Raw genomic sequence first — 23,923 nt, 5'->3', positions numbered from 1 at the left:
AACCTTGTAAATAATTCTCATTTCTTTTTGTAGTTAATAAATATTTAGTTAGTTTATTACAGGATTGGTGACAGGTGTTGTCTTTGGTTTGAGATCTGAGTACAATTGACCTGGGGGAAGTTACTAGTCCTTTGGGACCAGTAACCCAAATATTACTGTGATTTTTGGTGCAAAGTGATCATCTATCACAAAATCCATCTTGCCTGGGTGGCAAGATAGACTGGAATAGCCAAGGGGACTGTCTGTGACTCCATGATGGTTGTAGTGCTTTAGGACTTCACATTTGTTACTGGGTCGGTGAAATCTAATTATAGAACTTACAGCCTGTATGGGGTTTCTGCCCTGCTTTTTGACAGTCTGCCCTGACTGCACTCACAGTCATAAGCCACTGCAGGCAGCATGACACTTTGTCTCATTCAAAATCCACTCTCCCTTCCTAGCTCTGTTGCTCTTCAAACTGTACTTTTGCAGTAAAACTTGAGGTCTCAGAGGAATTTCTAAAGATGTTTAGGTGTCTGAAGATGCAGAGACATGCCTGGTGGGATTTTCAAAAGTGCCTAGATGCCTAATATCTATGGGATTTAGGTGCTCAGGTGCTTTTGAAAATTCCATTAGGCATCTGTCTGCATTGTTAGCCAGGTAAATACCCTCTAAAATCTAGTCTTTACTATCCCATGTCTCTTGATTTGCTCTGTTCTCTGTGGATAAAATTCACCCCTGTGCAGAGAGCCAGTGCACCACTTCCTGTATAACCCTTGTGCTGGCCCTCTGCACTGGGTGAATTTTATTCTGTCCTTTTTGTTTCTTGTTCCATTGTCACTTCTCCCTTGCTTTCCTTCCCTATGCAGTTTTTTCATAACCTACGGCCTGTGTTATTCAGGAGGTCAGACTATCATAGTTGTCCCCTTCTGCTCTTAAAATCTATTAATCTGTATTCTATTGTCTGGTCCCCAGCTGCTTTCTTATGTTCCTGTCTCTCCCTCCTTATTCTTTTGTCAATCCCCTTTGCTTTCTTCCTCACTTATTTTCATCTCCCCTTTGCCTCCTTGACTCTTCCTGGCCCCTGAAATCTCTCCTTTTTTACTTACATGAAATATTAACAGTGGCGGTGATATCAGCTGATTGCTCCTCTTTGAATTCTCCTTCCTGGCTCCTCTGCTCTGCATAGCATGAGATGTACATGCTATGACTAGCAACTACTGTCTGTCATCTGGGGTGTAATGCACCATATTAGATTTCCACTAGAACAGGGGTCTGATGATCCCGCATGTATTGCACAGTGTCCAGGATCAACTGTGCTTCTTTAGCATGAAATGAAAAGTAACGCATTTACAAAGACGCCACCCTTCTCATGTCCTATTTCTTTAAGTTATGAAAAGAGTATGGATTTGGAAAGTAGAAAACTAGGTTTGCTAATTTTATTAATCAGTAGTTAGGCCAGATTAATTTCTTGCTGTCAAGTTGACACCTTAACGCTATTACTTGTTTAAAGTGCACATGTGAACAATGAAATAAAATCAAAGAAAATTAAGCTTTTTTACATTCACATACAGAATCAGTAAAAAAAACAGCAGTTTACAAATAATACTTTACATCCTTTCCCCCCCACCTATGAATCAGCATGGGATCCAATATTTTTGTCACCACCTCTCAATCTGCACTTCCATCATGTGCAATGTTATTATACTGACTATAACAAAGTATTACTGTCAAGACCTTACAATTTTTGTAAACAATTTTATTTAATACCTTATAACAAAGAAAACACTCAAAATAAACTGACAAGCAATACAGTAGGTCTGATGGTCAAAGGTTATTTTTTTAAATAAGATGGTAGCCTCTTCCAAACAAGACATGAACAATATTTGAATAACCATTTACTTTAAACTGATTTTGCTTTCTATTCTTCTATTGTAGCAGCTCAGAAAAACGGTTTTTCTCTTTTCTATGTGGAAACTGACTTTTATTAAATACCTACCACTCAAAAGCCTTTTCCTTTTTGGCTTCATGACAGTTTGTATTTTTTCAATATTTAAGGCCTTATCAATCAATGACTACTAATGCATGACAGGGCATAGTATTAACACACTTCCCATTAGAAGCATCCCTCTCCTTCCCCTGTATCAAGTTCATGCCCTGATAGTGTCCTTTTGCCTAAGGCAGTATTCAACGCCCCTTCAAGACAGTAATTCATACCCCAATAACTATTACAGGCTGCCATGTTTTGGCATGCGTCTCTCACTCTGTCCCATTCTCTGGAGTTAAGAGTATTGGGTATTACCTTTGCACCTTTTCTATTTCTTGTAATCCAGGGAGTGAAAGAGCAAGAATGCAATTTGAATGCAGATCACTCTCATGATAGTAGTCAAATGTTGTATAAATGGGGAAGACTCAGACGTTTTAAAATTTAAATTACAAATCCTCAGGAGGCTGGGGCAAATTTTGAAGCTGCTGTTAGATTAAAAATATATATATATTTTACCAGTAAATGACCTCGTTTCACTTTCTGCCATGCACTAGTGCTTCCATTGTCATTTCAGAATGAATACATCTGATAATCAGAGAAACCCCACATTTGAGAACTTCAAATGGATAAAATTTTGCTTTTAACCACCCTGCACCCATCCCCTTCCCCCACCTTCTAGAAATTTTTATATATTTCTAGGTCATGTAAAGCAAAGCAATCAGCTATTTTAAAAGCTGCTTATCTTAATTTTTATTTAACAGAATTGCTTATATTGGTACATGGATCTTTACAGTCATTTAGGGTGGCGTGTGCTCAAGCAGACTGCCTGTAAAGTTAGTTGCAAATTGACTGGCAGTGCTGCTTTTATCTGGACAAGTGAGGACATATTCAGCCCTTGTATAGGTACATACAATGCCACTGAAGTCAATGGAGTTGTACCTACCTATGCTAGGACTGAGTATGACAGGAAGTGAGTGCCAAACTTATAAAAGGACTTTGTTTCAGCATTGACAATTATCTTCAGCATTGAAAATTATCTTATTGACAATAGCACTGAGTTCAGCATTGACAATTATCTTCAGCTGCTGCAAATTAAGTTTCTTGTATTAAATCCAGATACCGGGTAATATTTTAGTATATCTGATTTACATTCATACTACCAGGCTAAAGAAGCTATTTAAATGCTAGTAACAAGGCAATTTAATTCTAAAAAGTCAATTTTACTCTTAACTGATGATGAAGAAAAACTGTTATAAATCAGAAGAGTTCTTAAAATCCAAAATTCTCACATTCCACATAGAACTTCCAATGCTGATCCATTATATGACATGGCAGAAGTTCCTCATTATTTATTAATACTATCTCATTTAACTGAAGAAAGCTACTGGAGTTTTTTATGGAGTCAGACTGGAGGGACGATTCTGTTGGGGGAAAAAAGCAAATGATTAAAAACACTACGTTAAAATAAGATCCAATTATTCCCGCTCCTATTTATATAGGATCATAGGTGTGAATGACTCTTTATAGACATATAAACTGTGACAGATCCCCTGCCTTACAATCTTAGGCCCCGATCTGCAATTTATAGTGAAGGCACATTGCTGTACCCACAAAGCCCCATTGATTTCAGTGGGGCTGTACATGGAGGGAGTAAAAAGAAAAGGAGTACTTGTGGCACCTTAGAGACTAACAAATTTATTTGAGCATAAGCTTTTGTGAGCTACAGCTCACTTCATCGGATGCATTCAGTGGAAAATGCAGTGGGGAGATTTATATACACAGAGAACATGAAACAATGGGTGTTATCATACACACTGTAAGGAGAGTGTACCTGTACACGGTAAATTGCAGGATCAGACCTAAGTCTTCAATACTTGTCACCTGAGTATGTGCAGGATTTGAACCTTCTTTAAAATGCATAAAGTGAAGGAGACTGGGTAACTGAGGGTAGAATTTGGCCCTATGAGATTTAGTTTGCATTATTAAAAACAGTAGCAATGTCACATTCTAAAAATTCAACCATGAAAGATGTAGCAAGGCAGCAGCTCAGCAGCTGTATGGAATTTGCTGTTCAAATCCAATGGTCAGTGAACTGAGGTCTTTGGAAAGCTGTATATGTTTTGTTTATCCTTTCTTCGTTAAATACATTTGCATGCAATATCACAGCTGCATGTCAAAATATTTTTGATGGGGTTTCTGGACACAACTATCACTGAAGGAATGGTAGGTCTTACAATAACAGTGCAGCTGAAAGTATTGAAAAGGGGCTACACTCAAGCATAGCAGTTGCTAACCATGGTAGAGTTGTTACAGCTAGCAATTGCTCTTAGGAGGAGGAATAGGGTTGGCATGAGAATAAGAGTGGCACCAGAATGAAAAGATCAGGGTTCAATCCCTATTCAAATGTCCAGGGCTCTCCGGCCTTGTCTTAACTGACAAAAAGGATGTGTGCTGGACTCTTGTTAGCTCAATATCTTAACTTGATTAAAAAGCCCCATTAAGATGCGTACTAACATATCTTAAGCCATGTTAGCTGACCATGTTGTAGCCTAGTCTCCCCCCCTAGGCAACTACATGGCTTCAGATGTGCTAGCCTGCATCTTAATGGGGCTTTTCAATTGTGTTAAGATAACTTGATTGAGCTAACACAAATGAAACACACCCTTTTTGTCCTTCAAGACATGATTTCTGACAAAAAATAACTCTACCCCATGCGCTCTGAAAAAATAATGAAAGAAGGATCTTGCACAGTATGAAAAATGGCAAAGCTCCTTTTGATTTCAATGGGACCAGGATTTCACTCAGTTCCTTAAAGATAATTCTTCAATACTAGGGAGACAGGGTGGGTGAGGTTATATCATTTACTGGACTAACTTCTGTTGGTGTGAGAGACAAGCTTTCGAGCTTACAGAGAGCTCTTCTTCAAAACTCAAAAGCTTGTCTCTCACACCAACAGAAGTTGGTCCAATAAAAGATATTACCTCACCCACCTTGTCTTTCTAATATCCTGGGACAAACACAGCTACTACAGCACTGGATACAGTTCTTCAATATGTTCATTTCAGAACATAAGACACAGAAGAACAAAAAGTACTAAGGATCTATAATCTGATGTCCAGCATACATTCACATATCCTGGACCCCAGGCAAGCAAAGGCTGACAGCATCAAATAAGTTGTTTGTGTGTCTCTGAAGAGGTTATTACAATGCTGTTCACACAAAGACCTTTACCAACCAATCTCTGAAACAGTAGGCAATAGCTCCAGAGCCAGCCACTTACCTTCCTGACTATAGGTAATGTGTTAGAAAAATAACTGATAGAAATAGTGGTATTGGGTGGAAGTCACAAAGTAGTTTGAAAGAGATCATATTCAGACAGACAGACGTTAACCTCAGAGGTAATTTTTATATATATATAGGAATGTAAAACCTGCAAAACAATCTGGAGCTAAGGGCTATCATTATTATAGAAACATAGGACTGGAAGGGATCTCCTGGGTCATTCTGTACAGTTCCATGCTAAATGACAGGTAACCCCATTCATGAATTTATCAAATTCTATTTTAAAACTAGTTAGAATGTTTGCCCACACTACTTCTGTTGGAAGAACCTCTGATGGTTAGAAACCATCTTTTTATTTTCATCTTAAAGTTATTCATGGCCAGTTTGTACCCATTTGTTCTTGCGCCAACGTTTTCTTCTAGCTTAAATCGCGCTTCACCCTCCATAATGTTTATCACCCAGATGCATTTGTAGACAGCAATCATCTCCCCTCTCAGCCTTCATTTTGCTAGGCGAAACAAGCCAGCTTTTTTATTCTCCTCTCATAAAACAGCCTCCTCATTCCCCTGATCCTCCTAGCAGCCCTTTTCTGCTCCTGGTCCAGTTTGAATTCCTCTCTCTTGAACATGGGTGACCAGAATTGTACACAGTATTCCAGATGAGGTTTTACCTGTGCCTTGTAAGTGGTATTTATACTTCCCTCTCTCTACTGGAAATACCTCACCTGATACATTCTAGGATCATTTTTGCTTTTTTATGGCTGCATTATGTTGGTGGCTTATAGTCATCCTCTGATTGCCTAATACACCCAGACCTTTCTTCTCCTGTATTGTTTCTAGCTGATGGTCCCCCAGTTTATAGCAGAATTATCGATCCAGCAGTAGCATCTCCATAGTTAAAACTGTATGAAATTTCCCATTATAAGGCTGATTTTGACCCTTTCTTCTAATTATTGATATTTTGTCTAATATTACTCCTTTATAAAATTTCCATATGTGGTTTCCAGCCAGAGAAAAACTTCTTCTCAAAGTCTGAAACTAATTAGACAAGGCATTTTTGAGATACAAGATTAATATCTCCAAATTTGCTTTATTCATTAATTACCAGTACACATAGCTATTGTAAAAATAAATTTGGGGTTAATATTTTGAATTTAGCTGCTCGGAAAAATTTAGAGTTCTGAGAACTCTATCAGATTTTTGTAAGCTTTATAAAGTTCTTTGGAAGTTTTACAGAGGTTATAAGATCATAGTGTATGGACTGGAGTTTATAACCTCTCTAAAGTAAATAGCTCTGGTAGACCTACTAAGCATTAGGAACTAAAGAGCTCTTAATGAACGAACTGAGAATCTTAGGTAGACATGGTCTGCAGCTAATCTTTAGGCCTTTTAGCGTGTCAGAGAAAGCATCTTTTCTGAGCACTTTATCTAAAACACTTCCCAAAAAAGCCAGGTTCTCTGCTTCAAATTTTCTAGTAGTTTCATGGGGCTCTATATTCTCTAAAGGACAGTTCTTCACATACAACAGGCCATGTATTGAATTACAGTTTTCCTTTATCCTTACTAGCTCACAGAAATTAATTTTCTTACTCAGATAATTTATCTTTCACCTTCTCTGCAAACCAGAGAGCATTTAGGCTATCAAGATGATTGCCACTAAAAAAAACATTACTAAGTGCTTTAGTAAGATTGTAGAATGGTGAAACCAAACATTTTAGCATATCCCAAGGTGGGAAGAAAAGGAGGACCTTTTGGCACCTTAGAGACTAACAAATTTATTTGAGCATAAGCTTTCATGAGCTATAGCTCACTTCATTGGATGCATTCAGTGGAAAATACAGTGAGGAGATTTATATACACAGAGAACATGAAACAGCAGGAGAGCTGGGGGGGGAGGAGGTACCTTTTGTAGTGATAATCAAGGTGGGCCATTTCCAGCAGTTGACACGAACGTCAGAGGAACAGCGTGGGGGGGCGGGGGGGAAATAAACATGGGGAAATAGTTGTACTTTGTGTAATGACCCATCCACTCCCAGTCTTTATTCAAACCTAAGTTAATTGTATCCAGTTTGCAAATTAATTCCAATTCAGCAGTCTCTCGTTGGAGTCTGTTTTTGAAGTTTTTTTGTTGAAGAATTGCCACTTTTAGGTCTGTAATTGAGTGACCAAAGACATTGAAGTGTTCTCCAACTGGTTTTTGAATGTTATAATTCTTGACGTCTGATTTGTGTCCATTTATTCTTTTACATCGAGTCTGTCCAGTTTGACTAATGTACATGGCAGAGGAGCATTGCTGGCACATGATGGCATATATCACATTGGTAGATGCGCAGGTGAACGAGCCTCTGATAGTGTTGCTGATGTGATTAGGCCCTATGATGGTATCCCCTGAATAGATATGTGGACAGAGTTGGCAACAGGCTTTGTTGCAAGGATAGGTTCCTGGGTTAGTGGATCCATTGTGTGGTGTGTGGTTGCTGGTGAGTATTTGCTTCAGGTTGGGGGGCTGTCTGTAAGAAAGCCTGTCTCCCAAGATCTGTGAGAGTCATGGGTCATTCTTCAGGATAGGTTGTAGATCCTTGATGATGCACTCGAGAGGCTTTAGTTGGGGGCTGAAGGTGATGGCTAGTGGTGTTCTGTTATTTTCTTTGTTGGGCCTGTCCTGTAGTAGGTAACTTCTGGGTACTCTTCTGGCTCCGTCAATCAGTTTCTTCACTTCAGCAGGTGGGTATTGTAGTTGTAGGAACGCTTGATAGAGATCTTGTAGGTGTTTGTCTCTGTCTGAGGGGTTGGAGCAAATGCAGTTGTATCATAGAGCTTAGCTGTAGATAATGGATCGTGTGGTGTGGTCTGAATGAAAGCTGGAGGCATGTAGGTAGGCATAGCAGTCAATAGGTTTCCAGTATAGGGTGGTGTTTATGTGATGTGACGGGGCAAGGTCAGATGGCAATAGAAAAATAGTGGGAGACAGATATATTAGCTCCAGGCTAAACAAATCCCTTTTACCAGGATAAGTGAAATGGCAGCTGCTCCAGGTCAATTAAGACACCCTGGGCCAATTAAGAACTTTCCAGAAGGCAGGGAGAATGCTAGGTTGATTGGGACACCTAAAGCCAATCAGGGGCTGGCTGAAACTAGTTAAAAGCCTCCCAGTTAGTCAGGTGGGTGTGCATGTCAGGAGCTTGTAGGAGGAAGTTGCGCTGTTGGAGAGACTGAGTAGTACACACCATATCAGGCACAAGGAAGGAAGCCCTGAGGTAAGGGTGAAGTGGAGCTTGAGGAAGTGAGGGCTGCTGTGGGGGAAGTAGCCCAGGGAATTGTATATGTCATGTTTCTAAAAGATCAGCTACCATAGCTGATACTATTAGGGTCCCTGGGCTGGAGCCCGGAGTAGAGGGTGGGCCTGGGCTCCCCCTCCCTCCCTTTGCCCCCTGATTAATCACTGAGACTGGGAGACAACAGAGACTGTGCAAGGAAGGATAACTTCTCCTCACATCCCTCGCTGGCTTATGATGAAAATGGTTCAGTAGACTGTGACCCTTGTCTCTAGAGAGAGAAGGGTTACGTAGAGGGTCACAGTGAGCCTCTGAAGCTAGTGAAATCAGCCAGGAAACGCGGGACCCACAGAGGCAAGGACAGAGCTTTGTCACAGTGACCATTGCTTATTAGCACTGTAGTGTCCAGGAAGTGGATCTCTTGTGTGGACTGGTCCAGGCTGAGGTTGATGGTGGGATGGAAATTGTTGAAATCAAGGTGGAATTCCTCAAGGGCTTCTTTTCCATGGGTCCCGATGATGAAGATGTCATTAATGTAGCGCAAGTAGAGTAGGGGCATTAGGGGACGAGAGCTGAGGAAACATTGTTCTAAGTCAGCCATAAAAATGTTGGCATATTGTGGGGCCATGCGAGTACCCATAGCAGTGCCACTGATTTGAAGGTATACATTGTCCCCAAATGTGAAATAGTTATGGGTGAGGACAAAGTCACAAAGTTCAGCCACCAGGTTTGCCGTGACATTATCGGGGATACTGTTCCTGACGGCTTGTAGTCCATCTTTGTGTGGCATGTTGGTGTAAAGGGCTTCTACGTCCATAGTGGCTAGGATGGTGTTTTCAGGAAGATCACCGATGGATTGTAGTTTTCTCAGGAAATCAGTGGTGTCTCGAAGATAGCTGGGAGTGCTGGTAGCGTAGGGCCTGAGGAGGGAGTCTACATAGCCAGATAATCCTGCTGTCAGGGTGCCAATGTCTGAGATGATGGGGCGTCTAGGATTTCCAGATTTATGGATCTTGGGTAGCAGATAGAATATTCCTGGTCGGGGTTCCAGGGGTGTGTCTGTGCGGATTTGTTCTTGTACTTTTTCAGGGAGTTTCTTGAGCAAATGCTGTAGTTTCTTTTGGTAACCCTCAGTGGGATCAGAGGGTAATGGTGGGAGGGTTTACCTTGGGGGGAAAACATCTGAATCTTTGCTGGGGGCCTGACAAGAAGTTCTTGGCCTGCTGGTTTCTGAAGCCATACTTGTAGGTCTGAAACCATGTGAAGAGGCTTTAGACTTGCCTGACAAGCTTGTGTGATTTACTGGTTTGTAGAACCATACCTTTAGGCCAGAGACTGGATAAAGAAATAAATTTGTCAGACAAGTCACCTGAGTCTTCCTCAGGGCAAAGAGCTGTCTCCACGCTAGCTATGAAGAGTTCAGTGCCTTATTGCCTTTGCGCCTCAGTTTTTGATTTATTTTAATTAATTTTAGAAGGATTTCTCTCCCTGGTAGCTGCTTGCTGTGACTGTCTCATAAGAGCATGTCATGGAAGGAGGGACCAGACATTGGTATGTTAAAAAAACAACAACAAATATTACCACTGCTGATGAACTTGTAGCTGCTTTTTTGTTCGGTGGCATAAAAAACTGGAACCTATCCATTCAGAGATTATACTCTGGCTCTTTGCGAGTTTTTCTTTTAAAAGAAAAAACTAAGGATATTTTTAGAGAAAATTTCAAGATAGACCTAAAGCTATAAATCAATAATTTGCAATATTATTTATAACATTATTAAAATGTTACAATTATAAAGTCAAATGTGTGAAAATCAGACAATGTGCATTTAAGGTTAAAACATAAATGTTTGGAAATGAAGAAATAGCTACTGTAGAAACTGAATATAGTGTTCTAGCCCCTTTTAGAAAAGCATTTCTAAAGCCAAACCTTCTAAAAGTATAAAAGATAGATTTAAGTGGCCCTATTGGAAGAATTTTCTTCAGCAGTTAATGACTTTGAGTGCTTCGTGGTCAAACTCACACTACAGTCCCACACTATTGGATACAAAAAGAAAAGGAGTACTTGTGGCACCTTAGAGACTAACAAATTTATTAGAGCATAAGCTTTCGTGAGCTACAGCTCACTTCATCGGATGCATTTGGTGGAAAAAACAGAGGAGAGATTTATATACACACACACAGAGAACATGAAACAATGGGTTTATCATACACACTGTAAGGAGAGTGATCACTTAAGATAAGCCATCACCAACAGCAGGGGGGGAAGGAGGAAAACCTTTCATGGTGACAAGCAGGTAGGCTAATTCCAGCAGTTAACAAGAATATCAGAGGAACAGTGGGGGGTGGGGTGGGAGGGAGAAATACCATGGGGAAATAGTTTTACTTTGTGTAATGACTCATCCATTCCCAGTCTCTATTCAAGCCTAAGTTAATTGTATCCAGTTTGCAAATTAATTCCAATTCAGCAGTCTCTCGTTGGAGTCTGTTTTTGAAGCTTTTTTGTTGAAGTATAGCCACTCTTAGGTCTGTGATCGAGTGACCAGAGAGATTGAAGTGTTCTCCAACTGGTTTTTGAATGTTATAATTCTTGACGTCTGATTTGTGTCCATTCATTCTTTTACGTAGAGACTGTCCAGTTTGGCCAATGTACATGGCAGAGGGGCATTGCTGGCACACGATGGCATATATCACATTGGTAGATGCACAGGTGAACGAGCCTCTGATGGTGTGGCTGATGTGATTAGGCCCTATGATGGTATCCCCTGAATAGATATGTGGACAGAGTTGGCAACGGGCTTTGTTGCAAGGATAGGTTCCTGGGTTAGTGATTCTGTTGTGTGGTGTGTGGTTGCTGGTGAGTATTTGCTTCAGATTGGGGGGCTGTCTGTAAGCAAGGACTGGTCTGTCTCCCAAGATCTGTGAGAGTGATGGGTCGTCCTTCAGGATAGGTTGTAGATCCTTGATGATGCGTTGGAGAGGTTTTAGTTGGGGGCTGAAGGTGATGGCTAGTGGAGTTCTGTTGTTTTCTTTGTTGGGCCTGTCCTGTAGTAGGTGACTTCTGGGTACTCTTCTGGCTCTGTCAATCTGTTTCTTCACTTCAGCAGGTGGGTACTGTAGTTGTAGGAATGCATGATAGAGATCTTGTAGGTGTTTGTCTCTGTCTGAGGGATACTCTTAGCCCAGCGGAAGAATCTGTCCTATCTCGGGGCCTCTCCTTTTGCCCCTCCACCCCCACGAACATGATACAGTTCTGTGGTGACCTAGAATCCTATTTTCGACGTCTCAGACTCAAGGAATATTTCCAACACACCTCTGACCAACATATTAACCCACAGAGACCTTCCTGCCAACACTACAAAAAGAAGGATTCTAGGTGGACTCCTCCTGAAGGTCGAAACAGCAGCCTGGATTTCTACATAGACTGCTTCCGCCGACGTGCACGAGCTGAAATTGTGGAAAAGCAGCATCGCTTACCCCATAACCTCAGCCATGCAGAACACAGTGCCATCCACAGCCTCAGAAACAACTCTGACATCATAATCAAAAAGGCTGACAAAGGAGGTGCTGTCGTCATCATGAATAGGTCAGAGTATGAACAAGAGGCTACTAGGCAGCTCTCCAACACCACTTTCTACAAGCCATTACCCTCTGATCCCACTGAGAGTTACCAAAAGAAACTACAGCATTTGCTCAAGAAACTCCCTGAAAAAGCACAAGAACAAATCCGCACAGACACACCCCTGGAGCCAGGACCTGGGGTATTCTATCTGCTACCCAAGATCCATAAACCTGGAAATCCTGGACGCCCCATCATCTCAGGCATTGGCACCCTGACAGCAGGATTGTCTGGCTATGTAGACTCCCTCCTCAGGCCCTTCGTTACCAGCACTCCCAGCTATCTTCGAGACACCACCGATTTCCTGAGGAAACTACAGTCCATTGGTGATCTTCCTAAAAACACCATCCTAGCCACTATGGATGTAGAAGCCCTCTACACCAACATTCCACACAAAGATGGACTACAAGCCGTCAGGAACAGTATCCCCGATACTGTCACGGCTAACCTGGTGGCAGAACTTTGTGACTTTGTCCTGACCCATAACTATTTCACATTTGGTGACAATGTATACCTTCAAATCAGCGGCACTGCGATGGGTACCCGCATGGCCCCACAGTATGCCAACATTTTTATGGCTGACTTAGAACAACGCTTCCTCAGCTCTCGTTCCCTAATGCCCCTACTCTACTTGCGCTACATTGATGACATCTTCATCATCTGGACCCATGGAAAAGAAGCTCTTGAGGAATTCCACCATGATTTCAACAATTTCCATCCCACCATCAACCTCAGCCTGGACCAGTCCACACAAGAGATCCACTTCCTGGACACTACGGTGCTAATAAGTGATGGTCACATAAACACCACCCTATATCGGAAACCTACTGACCGCTATTCCTACCTACATGCCTCTAGCTTTCATCCAGATCATACCACTCGATCCATTGTCTACAGCCAAGCGCTACGATATAACCGCATTTGCTCCAACCCCTCAGACAGAGACAAACACCTACAAGATCTCTATTATGCATTCCTACAACTACAGTACCCACCTGCTGAAGTGAAGAAACAGATTGACAGAGCCAGAAGAGTACCCAGAAGTCACCTACTACAGGACAGGCCCAACAAAGAAAACAACAGAACTCCACTAGCCATCACCTTCAGCCCCCAACTAAAACCTCTCCAACGCATCATCAAGGATCTACAACCTATCCTGAAGGACGACCCATCACTCTCACAGATCTTGGGAGACAGACCAGTCCTTGCTTACAGACAGCCCCCCAATCTGAAGCAAATACTCACCAGCAACCACACACCACACAACAGAATCACTAACCCAGGAACCTATCCTTGCAACAAAGCCCGTTGCCAACTCTGTCCACATATCTATTCAGGGGATACCATCATAGGGCCTAATCACATCAGCCACACCATCAGAGGCTCGTTCACCTGTGCATCTACCAATGTGATATATGCCATCGTGTGCCAGCAATGCCCCTCTGCCATGTACATTGGCCAAACTGGACAGTCTCTACGTAAAAGAATGAATGGACACAAATCAGACGTCAAGAATTATAACATTCAAAAACCAGTTGGAGAACACTTCAATCTCTCTGGTCACTCGATCACAGACCTAAGAGTGGCTATACTTCAACAAAAAAGCTTCAAAAACAGACTCCAACGAGAGACTGCTGAATTGGAATTAATTTGCAAACTGGATACAATTAACTTAGGCTTGAATAGAGACTGGGAATGGATGAGTCATTACACAAAGTAAAACTATTTCCCCATGGTATTTCTCCCTCCCACCCCACCCCCCACTGTTCCTCTGATATTCTTGTTAACTGCTGGAATTAGCCTACCTGCTTGTCACCATGAAAGGTTTTCCTCCTTCCCCCCCTGCTGTTGGTGATGGCTTATCTTAAGTGATCACTCTCCTTACAGTGTGTATGATAAACCCATTGTTTCATGTTCTCTGTGTGTGTGTATATAAATCTCTCCTCTGTTTTTTCCACCAAATGCATCCGATGAAGTGAGCTGTAGCTCACGAAAGCTTATGCTCTAATAAATTTGTTAGTCTCTAAGGTGCCACAAGTACTCCTTTTCTTTTTGCGAATACAGACTAACACGGCTGCTACTCTGAAAACTATTGGATACAGATCTTGTAAATTAAATGTCACTGTTCTCCCTTAATAAATCCAACTTGAGCTGAGTGCATAACTGAGCTGAATCACTACTCTCTTTAGTCTCATTGTAATAATTTTAGAAATTAATTTACAGTCAACAATTAGCAAAAAAAATAAGCCTGTAATTCACACATTCCAAACTAGTGCTCCTCAGTTCTGAGATTCATGTTACACATATTTTCACACTGGTTCACAGCCCCCACTCCCCCTCTTTTTTTTTGGTTGGCCCCCCAGGATGAATTAATGGCCAAATATTTAACCACCATCTCTCCAGTTTTCTGTCTGTGTTCTCCCTCCCTTCACCCTTTCTTTCTGTTTATTTCTTTGCTTACTCTTACTTTTTTTGCTCTTTGCTTACTCTTACTTTTTTTTGCTGACTTTTCTCCTCCCTCTTCCACTCCTGTAGCTCCAGTTTCCCTTCCCACTCACTAGAATACTGGCTGCTGGAGATGGAAGAGGTTCCATTGGTGCCATCTAAAGCTAAACTGAGTGCCTCAGGAGCAGAGAAGGGAAGCTTGGATTGGTGAGCTGCTGCTTGAGCCTTCTGCCATCTACATTAGGGGCCACATAGGCGCAGGGACAGAAGATGGGTGGCTTTCAAAGAGCAACTTGCTGTTTGTCAGTCAAGTATACACCAGAGTGCATTTGCGTTGTGTATATAGAGTATGGTGGGGGTGGAACTGGGGTGGAGTGGGGGTGAAGGCTGTATCTGCTTTACAGCATTCACTACCCATAATGTCCTGTTCTCTGCCCCATGGCCTCACCTTCCCACTATAGGGTAATTCACAACTTTCATGACTCACATTATAAAGACTCATTGTAGTTCACACTAATATCAGAATGACCCTTCTATATAAATCAGGGAAAAATCCACTCCCCGTCCTAGGATTTTTTCCGCCCTGCTTACTAATATCTTTTCCATCTTTGTCTACAGCTATGAGTTTATATATGATTAGTTTATAGGGTTTAAACCATTCTTAGTATGTTTGAAGTTTTATTTTCATTTTGTTTTAGTTTTTCAACAGCTTGTCTATTATGGCTGACTTGCACCTGAAAATCGGGTTTAAGAAGTGCACTTTTTTGCAATACAAAAATGTCCATTTCAGACCAGAATCTCCAGTGATTGAATGAGGGTTACTCAAAAGGCTTTTCTTCTGTAAAAGGAGCCACCATTCTCTGCTCATTTAAATTCCTACTGAAAACTCAACTTTTGCATGATGCCCACAACTTGCAAGTCAAAAATATCTATTTTTATTTTTTTATCTTCTTCATATATTTAATTTAAAAATTGACTGAACCAACAAGCTGTGCACACAGCTAACAAAATACAACTCTCATATTTCTGTAATTTATTTGTAATAGGATTTTATACTATCCTGTATGTTTATCACTTAAATATTTGAGCAGCTTGCAAACATTAAAATCTAACCTCAACATTTCCATAAGGTAGGGAAGGATTATTATCCCCATTTTACAGATGATAAACTGAGGCACACAGAGTTTAAGTGACATGCCCAAGGTCACACAGGATATTTGTGGCAAAGCCCAGGGACAAAACCCAGATCTCCTGCATTTTAGTCCAGTACAATAACCACAAGACCATCCTTCTTCTCTAAAAACTTGTTCTTTTGCCTTCTTCCTACTATATATCACCCTCCTACATTCACTCATATCTAAAATTTAGACTAAGATCTTTTAGGTAAAGCCTGCATCTTTCTACATTTTCTAAAGCACCTGGTATTCTTTTGGCACTACAAAATAGCAGGCTATAATAATACAGTCCTGAGACAGGAATAACAGATGTGAGATCTTTTTTATGGCAGAAGACCTGAGTGCTCTTGGACATATGTGAGGTTCTTCTGTGGGAGATGCCCTGGGTCTAAGTTACAAGTCTTTGGACTCTTCTTCAATAGGTTGTGCTGTTGAATCCTCTAAAGACTCAAAATGTTCCACTGGACACTGGCCTTCCAGACCAGGTAAGGTCTTGGAATTGCATGCTCTGTCTCTCACACAGCTTCTTTAGATCCAATGCGTCCTAAAAGTTGTAGGGCTTCCACTCATCTGAAGCAGCTGGTCTATGCTGGTGAGGATTTGGAACCAACTTCTCCTTCAGCCATTTAAGGCCTTTGTATTGCTTAGAAAAGAGTTGTCTGTGGGAAAATATTCTGAGACTGGATTTTTCCATGACGGAATGCAGTGCTTCCCTGGTAGTCAAGTTTTGTATGGAGTTGATTCTTCTATTATCTGGGTCTCTCCACAGAATTTGGACCCATGCTCCTGGATTCCAGGAAAAAATAGGAAGCACAAGCCTTTGGAAAATGCTGAACAATCACATATGAACTTGTAAGTCTAGAAGCTGAAACAATGGGGGTTCTGGGCTGCTGATGCTTCTGCATCACCACTGTATGCTTAGGCTGGCTTTCTGCTAGAAGACCCTGTGAGCTAGGGTTTGCAGCATGTACCACCCAGCAGGGTCTGCATGGTGCTCCCCCACAGCCCACTGATTGGCTGAGGGTTGGCTAGTATTTAAACCAGGAAGCCACCATGGGGAGTTGTCTGAGCAACAGTACAAATCGCCTGCCTGCTTCCGTTCCAGTCTCTGGCTTCTGATCCTGGTTCATCCTCGACTTTGCTATTTGACCGCTGTCTATAACCTGATGCCTGACCCTAACGTCTTAGTATCCTGAGCCAGCTCCACCCTGATCCTGCTATCTGCCTATTTCCTGCAACCTGGTACCTGACCTTGACTTCCTGGCATTCTGACCCCCCTCACTCCAGACCCCGTTACTTAACTCCCAATTGCAATTTAGCCGCAGACCAGTGCACACAGGCCACCCACAGCCTGGCCCTGACAAGTCATCTGGTTCTAAATCTTTTGGTCCATCTGTCTCAGCATGTACCCTGTTGTGGATCTGCATTCCAACAGCACTTTCCTCCCTATGGATTCTGCAGCCTGAAGGATCTACCTTGACAGACAGATAGATCAGTAATGGAGGGTCCTTGTTCTAGAAGAAGGACACAGCAGGCTCCCTTAAGGTCTAACTGTTTGTCTTCTAAAAGGTCCAGACCCGCAGAGCTTGTTTCCCAATTGCCTTGTGACTCTTCCCAAGACTCCACTGTACTAAGTACTTTTCCAAAATCTCATGATTTACCAGATGAAACCAGGTTACCTATGGTGGATGTTAAAATAAAGTTATTAATTACTACTTTAATAGAACAAAGCCTTTAGGAATTCCAAAAAGTTTTGTGTATCATTTTGGAGGGGGAGGTGGGGAAAAGAAAGGTGAAGGTATTTCAGTCCAGATTAAACTCCAGACGTGTTATGCATAGCTAGTGTTGTACCAGAAAGACTTAAACCACCTTCAGATACCTAATCAATCAATCAATGGTTCTCTCTCTCATTTATAAAAAGAAAAGGAGTACTTGTGGCACCTTAGAGACTAACAAATTTATTTGAGCATATTTTATTTGTTGCATCTGATGAAGTGAGCTGTAGCTCACGAAAGCTTATTCTCAAATAAATTTGTTAATCTCTAAGGTGCCACAAGTCCTCCTTTTCTTTTTTGCGAATACAGACTAACACGGCTGCTACTCTGAAGCCCTTAACTGACATTTGTACAGTGTAAATTTGGAATTCAATTCATACTTTTGCAAAACATTAATTGATTGATGAGGCCAGCTAGGCCACCTGATTTGAAAAAATAGTACTTCACGCCCTATTTAAACAGTAGTAGTCCTCTGCATTCTTAAGGACTGTCACTCTTTGCTGGTCTCCTAAAGTGAGGACCTGCAAAAGCAATGTCATGAACGAGAAAGAAAGTTCATTTACTAGTAACTGTTCCTTTCTGAATATATTGCATTAGCAGATCCAAAATGACCCTTTTCCCTCCAGTCTACTTTGGAAATATAAAATAAGGGTCTGGAGGTAGAGAGCAGCTAACATGCTTAGGGGGCTGGAATTAAGGTCCTCCGTTACATAACACTGGATTCAAGAGTTACATTTGTGCACCCCTATCAATTCACTACTTTGAAAGGTTTCCTTGGCTCACAAGGCAGGGAATATAGTGTGGATCTGCAGAGGCTATACTTTTGAAGAACAATTACTGGTAAATCTTTCTTTCTGTCTCTAAATGTCTGAAAATTGTGTATCATTAATGATGGATAGCTATATCCTATGGACACTCCCTAAGTGATTGTTAATTTGACAGAAATGCAATATACAGTCCTTCATTAAAAAGCTTCACTAGCACCACAATCATATACAATAATTGTTGAACTTTATTTTCTGTCTTTTCTTATCTTCATTAGATACATGAATGTATAGCCACTAACATCTTCTCTTTGTTAAATGATACTTCCAGAATTACCCATTGTCCCTCAGGATCTTTGGACTGATTATGTATTCTGATATTTAAATTATTATTTAGCAATATAATCACTCCTATTTTTGAACTTCAAAATCCATGTTGATAATCCAGCAACATTACAACGACCTAATGGGCAAAAAACAGGATCCACTGAGATCTGAAACACGATATCTTCTTTAAGTATAGATATAATCTGATCTTTAAAAGATTTAAGAAATGGAGGCATGACAACCATACATGTATATGCCAAACAGGGAATTCATATACCCTCCTAAATAAAGGACTATATTCTAGATCAACAACAATAAAATAGATATATTTAAATTTTATAATAAAAATATATGATGCCCAATTACATGTTCTTAGTGCAGATATTTTTGTGTAGCTGTCCAGATGGCCTTCCAGTCCCTCAGATCTAAATCCAGATTAATCTTCATTCCATTCAAATATCAAATTATTTATTTAATCCTCCATCACCAAATGTATCCCCTTAGTATTCTTAGTATTCTAAAGGCAATAAACTGTCTTTTGAAGGATTCACAGTAGAGTATCTGTTCAGTATCACCAGTGGGTTTCAGTTTCCAACCATATGTTTAAATTGTCATTAAACATTTTATTTTGGATTATAATTTTATTCCTGATTCTCCAGTGCAAACACATGTGTGTAAAAGATGTAGTATACTCACATAATGACAGGTTTCAGAGTAGCAGCCGTGTTAGTCTGTAGTCGCAAAAAGAAAAGGAGTACTTGTGGCATCTTAGAGACTAACAAATTTATTTGAGAGCTACAGCTGTAGCTCACGAAAGCTTATGCTCAAATAAATTTGTTAGTCTCTAAGGTGCCACAAGTTTTCTTTTTTTTTTGCGTATACTCACATACTGGATTGTAATAAAACCATCATATGAAGGTAAAACATAGTTCTCTAAAATACGCAATTTAAACTAGTATAGATTTTATTAAGGAAGGCAGTGGATTAAAAACAAGATTTAAGGGGTGGTCTGGGGTAAATTTATAAAAACAAAAAAAACTGTTTAATTTTAAAGTTCTTGCAACTTTAAAGGCAGATTGATGAGTAGACTGGAAGGAATAGGGAAGAGATGGGCTATAAATCAAATTCAAGTGCAAGATAAATCCATGGTTTGAAAGGAAAGCCAACAGCTCATAGTCATGCAACAACAAGATCTACAGGAGCGGTGATTAAGAGTCTTTGTCCCAGATTTGTAAAGAGACATTCATCAATAAAAATAAAAATGTCGTGTGCACAGATAGCTCAGGCAACAGCTAATGAAATTTGTAAAATGGTCCTTAGGTCATCCCCCACACTTTCATTTAACATTACCAAATGGTTCTGTCTTATTCTTCCTTTGTCAGAAAGTGCTTAAGTAAAATTGTAGGTAAGGCCACTTCCTCTTGAGGTCTGCAGCTTAACCATATTCGCTGTCAGTTATTGTTCTTGCTAAGTACAACCGGAAAAGAGGGATGTACACAAAGGAAGCTTACTTACAGTATTGCTGTTTGTCTTAGTCTTCTCTTCTCTCAGCCAACATCAAGACAGGTTTTGACTTGCTGGGAATGCCGCCTGCATGTCCCCACCAATGAAACTGAGGCAGGGGGAACCAGCTGGTGTGAAAGATGTTAGTTGGTGGAGTCCCTCAGGAATCACAGAACCATAGGACTGGAAGGGACCTCAAGAGAACATCTAATCCAGTCCTCTGCACTTATGGCAGGACTAAGTATTATCTAGACCAGGTGTCGGCAACCTATGGCACACGAGCCAATTTTTAATGTCTGCCGGGGACAGCAGCATGCAACTAAAAATCCTGCCTGGCCTGGCCCACTCTTCTCTGCCCCCACCCACCACTCTCTCCTTGCAGGGCAGGCAAGCTTCCTCCTCCCCGCGCCTCTTCCCCCAGCATGCAGGGTTTCTGCCCCTCCTTCTCTCCCTCCCTGCGGCCAATCAGCTGACGGCCCTTGCTACGGAGGGGGAGAGGGAAAAGCGGAGCCGCAGCGCGCTCTCTGCTCCGGGGACGTTGGGGAAGGGGGTGGAATCGGCATATCCCCTCCAGCCCCCTGCCATGAGCTGCTCAGGAGACGGGGCTGGGAGCAGCCCCACGACCCTAGCCCACACCCACAGCCCTCTGCCCTGACTCCTGCACCCCCCCACACACACCCAGCCCCGTGCCCTAACCCCTGCACCCCCCACAATCCCAGCCCTGACTCTGGCACCCTCCACACATACCCAGCCCCCCCAGCCCTGACTCCTGCACCCTCCTCACACACCCCCAGCCCCCTGACTCCTGCACCCCCCACACATATCCAGCCCTCCCACCCCATGCCCTGACTCTTGCACCCCCCACATCCACATCCCCACCCCCACCCTGAGCACCAAACGGGAGCTCCTGCACACACACACCCACATTCCCACCTGCACCCCTCGCACCAAATGGGAGCTGCCCAGGTAAGCGCTCCCCACCCAAACCTCCTGCCCCAACCCTGAGCTCCTGCCCTCATTCTAGCTCCTGCTCAGACCCTGCACGCCAACCCCCAGCCTGCTCCTTCACCCCCAGCCCTGTGCTCAGTGCACTCCCACCTTCATCTCAGTGCAGAGAGAGGAAAAGAATGGGCCAGAACCAGGGAGAAAGTAGGTACCTACTCTATGTGGACAGGGCTGGGACCCCAGACTGGCAGTGGGCTGAGCGGGGCCGGCAGCCGGGACCCTGTCTGGCAGGAGCTGGCGGATGGAACCCCAGACCGGCAGCAGGCTGAGCCGCTCAGCCCACTACTGGTCTGGGGTCCCAGCCGCCAGCCCTGCTCAGCCCGCTGCCGGTCTGGAGTTCCTAGGTGAACAGAACCCCTGGCCGGCAGTGGGCTGAGTGGCCCGGCAGTGTAAGATCAGCATTTTAATTTAATTTTAAATGAAGCTTCTTAAACATTTTGGAAACCTTGTTTACATACAACAATAGCTTAGTTATATAATATATAGACTTATAGAGAGAGACCCTCTAAAAAACGTTAAAATGTAGTATTGGCATGTGAAACCTTAAATTAAAGTGAATAAATGAAGACTCGGCACACCACTTCTAAAAAGTTGCCGACCCCTGCATTAGAGAAAGATTGCTGAGGGTCATCTGTCCCTGTGACCACTACCCCATGTTGGTCATCCATGTAGGCACTAATGATACTACCAGATATGACCCTGAGCAGATCATCAGTGACTAGAGGGCTTTGGGAGTGAAGGCGAAGGAGTTGGGGGTGGAGATTATGTTCTCATCTATCCTCCCACTTGAGGGTAAGGGCCAAGGCAGGGACATACACACGCTGGAGATGAATGCATAGCTGCACAGATGGTGTCAATGGATGGGCTTTGGCTTCCTCGAACATGGGATGCTGTTTTGAAAAGTGGAACTGCTGGGAAGAGATGGGGTCCACTTGACCAACAAGGGGAAGAGCATCTTCATGAACTGACTTGCCAGCCTAGTAAGTGGGCTTTAACCTAGGTTCAAAGGGGAAGGTGAGAAAAGCCCACAGGCAAGCATAAAAAAGGCAACTCTGATACTGGCAGACCAGATGTCATCTCATGCCCAGGTCCCCATGTCTCCACTGCACACTGACAAATACATAGCCAGAACCAGTCTGGCTCATCTCTGTGTTAGTATTCTTAAAATAGGAAATAGAATTATAAGAATGTGTTCGGTGTTAGACTTTATGGAATGCTTGAAGGTTGTTGCACACATTAATCTCACTCATACCCTCTGTATCCCGTATTATAAGGTAATATTTGACCATTTGCATTGTAGCCTCTGTAACTGTGTAAATCACCAGACAGAAGAGAGACATTAACTTGTCTGCAGTGGTGGTCTCCAACAGAAGCTGTTATGTCCTGCCCATCAAGGAAGACCCATCAACAGGAGACTGAATAGAGTGGTACATTAAAGAGGACAAAAGTCTTTGTTTACTCTCTTCCCCAAGCCCTCATGAAGATACATAGATACATAGATACTAAGGTCAGAAGGGACCATTCTGATCATCTAGTCTGACCTCCTGCACAACGCAGGCCACAGAATCTCACCCACCCACTCCTGCGAAAAACCTCACCTATGTCTGAGCTAAAGATGAGTCATGCAAGTGAATTCCACCCATCAGCTGAGTTTGTAGCTCAGAGAAGAATGAGGGAAGGGAATAAAAACCACTAACAAGAAGGAACTGGATCTTTATGCTGCTTGGACTCTGGGAGGCAAGGAATACTAGGCATAAGCAGGAGATCTCCAGATCTCCTGAGTTAGCCATAAAGGACATATAGAGCCTGCTTGTAATAGAAGTTTCTATTACTTTTAGAAACTTAAGTTTAGAACTCATTTGTGTGTATAGATGTTTACCTGCTCTAGTCTTATAAACCGGGGTGGGGAATCTCCAACCCACGGGCTGGATCCAGCCTCCTGCTTAATTTCATCCAGCCCATGGTACGGAGACTTGCCGCAGGCTGGAAGCTCTGAGCCTTGGTGTCCCTGCGTAGGGCTGGGGGTTAGTGGCCCCCAATAGAAAAAAGGTTCCCCGCTCCTGTTATAAACTTTAAACTATCTAAAGATTTATTATATAGAAATTGAGGATTGGCTACAAGCATTGTCTCTAGTGTGAACTCTAAAGTACAAGTAACCAGTGGTAAGTGACTGGTCCTTTAGGACTGGGAGTAACTTGAAAATTGCTGTAAGGGACCATCACAAAAGTAAGTTTACCTCGTTGGCAAGACAGATACCCAAGAGGACTGCCTGTGACCCCATGGTTAGACTGTTATAGTATCTGAGGAGTACTATCATTGATTGGTGAAATCTAAATATAGAACTCACAGCCAATGTGGGATTTGTGCCCTGGTTCTTATCAGTCTGCCCTGAGCCTGGTACTCACGCTCTTGAGCCACTGCAGGACAGCGACCTTAACAGAGGGCTAGATGTTGGGGAGGACATGGGAAACTACAATAGTCCATAAGGGCACCAAGAAGGAAATCAGTAGGGGAATCTGATCAGTATCTCAGATGTCTATATTCAAATGCAAGGAGTATGGGGAATAAACGGGAAGAACTTGCAGTATTAGTATATGAGCTGAATTATGATTTAACTAGCATCACAGTGACCTGGTGGAATAAATCTCATGACTGGAGTATTGATATAAAAAGGTATAGCTTGTTCAGGAAGGACAGGCAGAGAAAAAATGGAGGAGGTGTTGCATTATACATCAAGAATGTACACATTTGTTCTGAGAACCAGAAAGAAGTGAGAGGCCGACCAGTTGAAA

At 42.3% G+C, this 23,923-nt stretch overlaps 1 protein-coding gene across 1 annotated transcript in view; it reads right to left on the bottom strand.

Annotated features, from left to right (window-relative positions):
• Nucleotides 1-1,575: 1,575 nt before the first annotated feature.
• ANKRD31 (ankyrin repeat domain 31) overlaps nt 1,576-23,923 on the bottom strand; it is a 109,978-nt gene continuing 87,630 nt past the window's right edge. Inside the window, exon 25 of the mRNA XM_038403607.2 lies at nt 1,576-3,387. Coding sequence (XP_038259535.1) covers nt 3,236-3,387 — 152 coding nt within the window. The 3' untranslated portion in view covers nt 1,576-3,235. The remainder of the gene's footprint in view (nt 3,388-23,923) is intronic.

The sequence above is a fragment of the Dermochelys coriacea genome, chromosome 5 (genome assembly GCF_009764565.3).
Source record: "Dermochelys coriacea isolate rDerCor1 chromosome 5, rDerCor1.pri.v4, whole genome shotgun sequence".
Lineage (NCBI taxonomy): Eukaryota > Metazoa > Chordata > Testudines > Dermochelyidae > Dermochelys > Dermochelys coriacea.
Note: the sequence above shows the minus strand (reverse complement) of the source record. Positions and strands in the feature narration are given on the sequence as shown.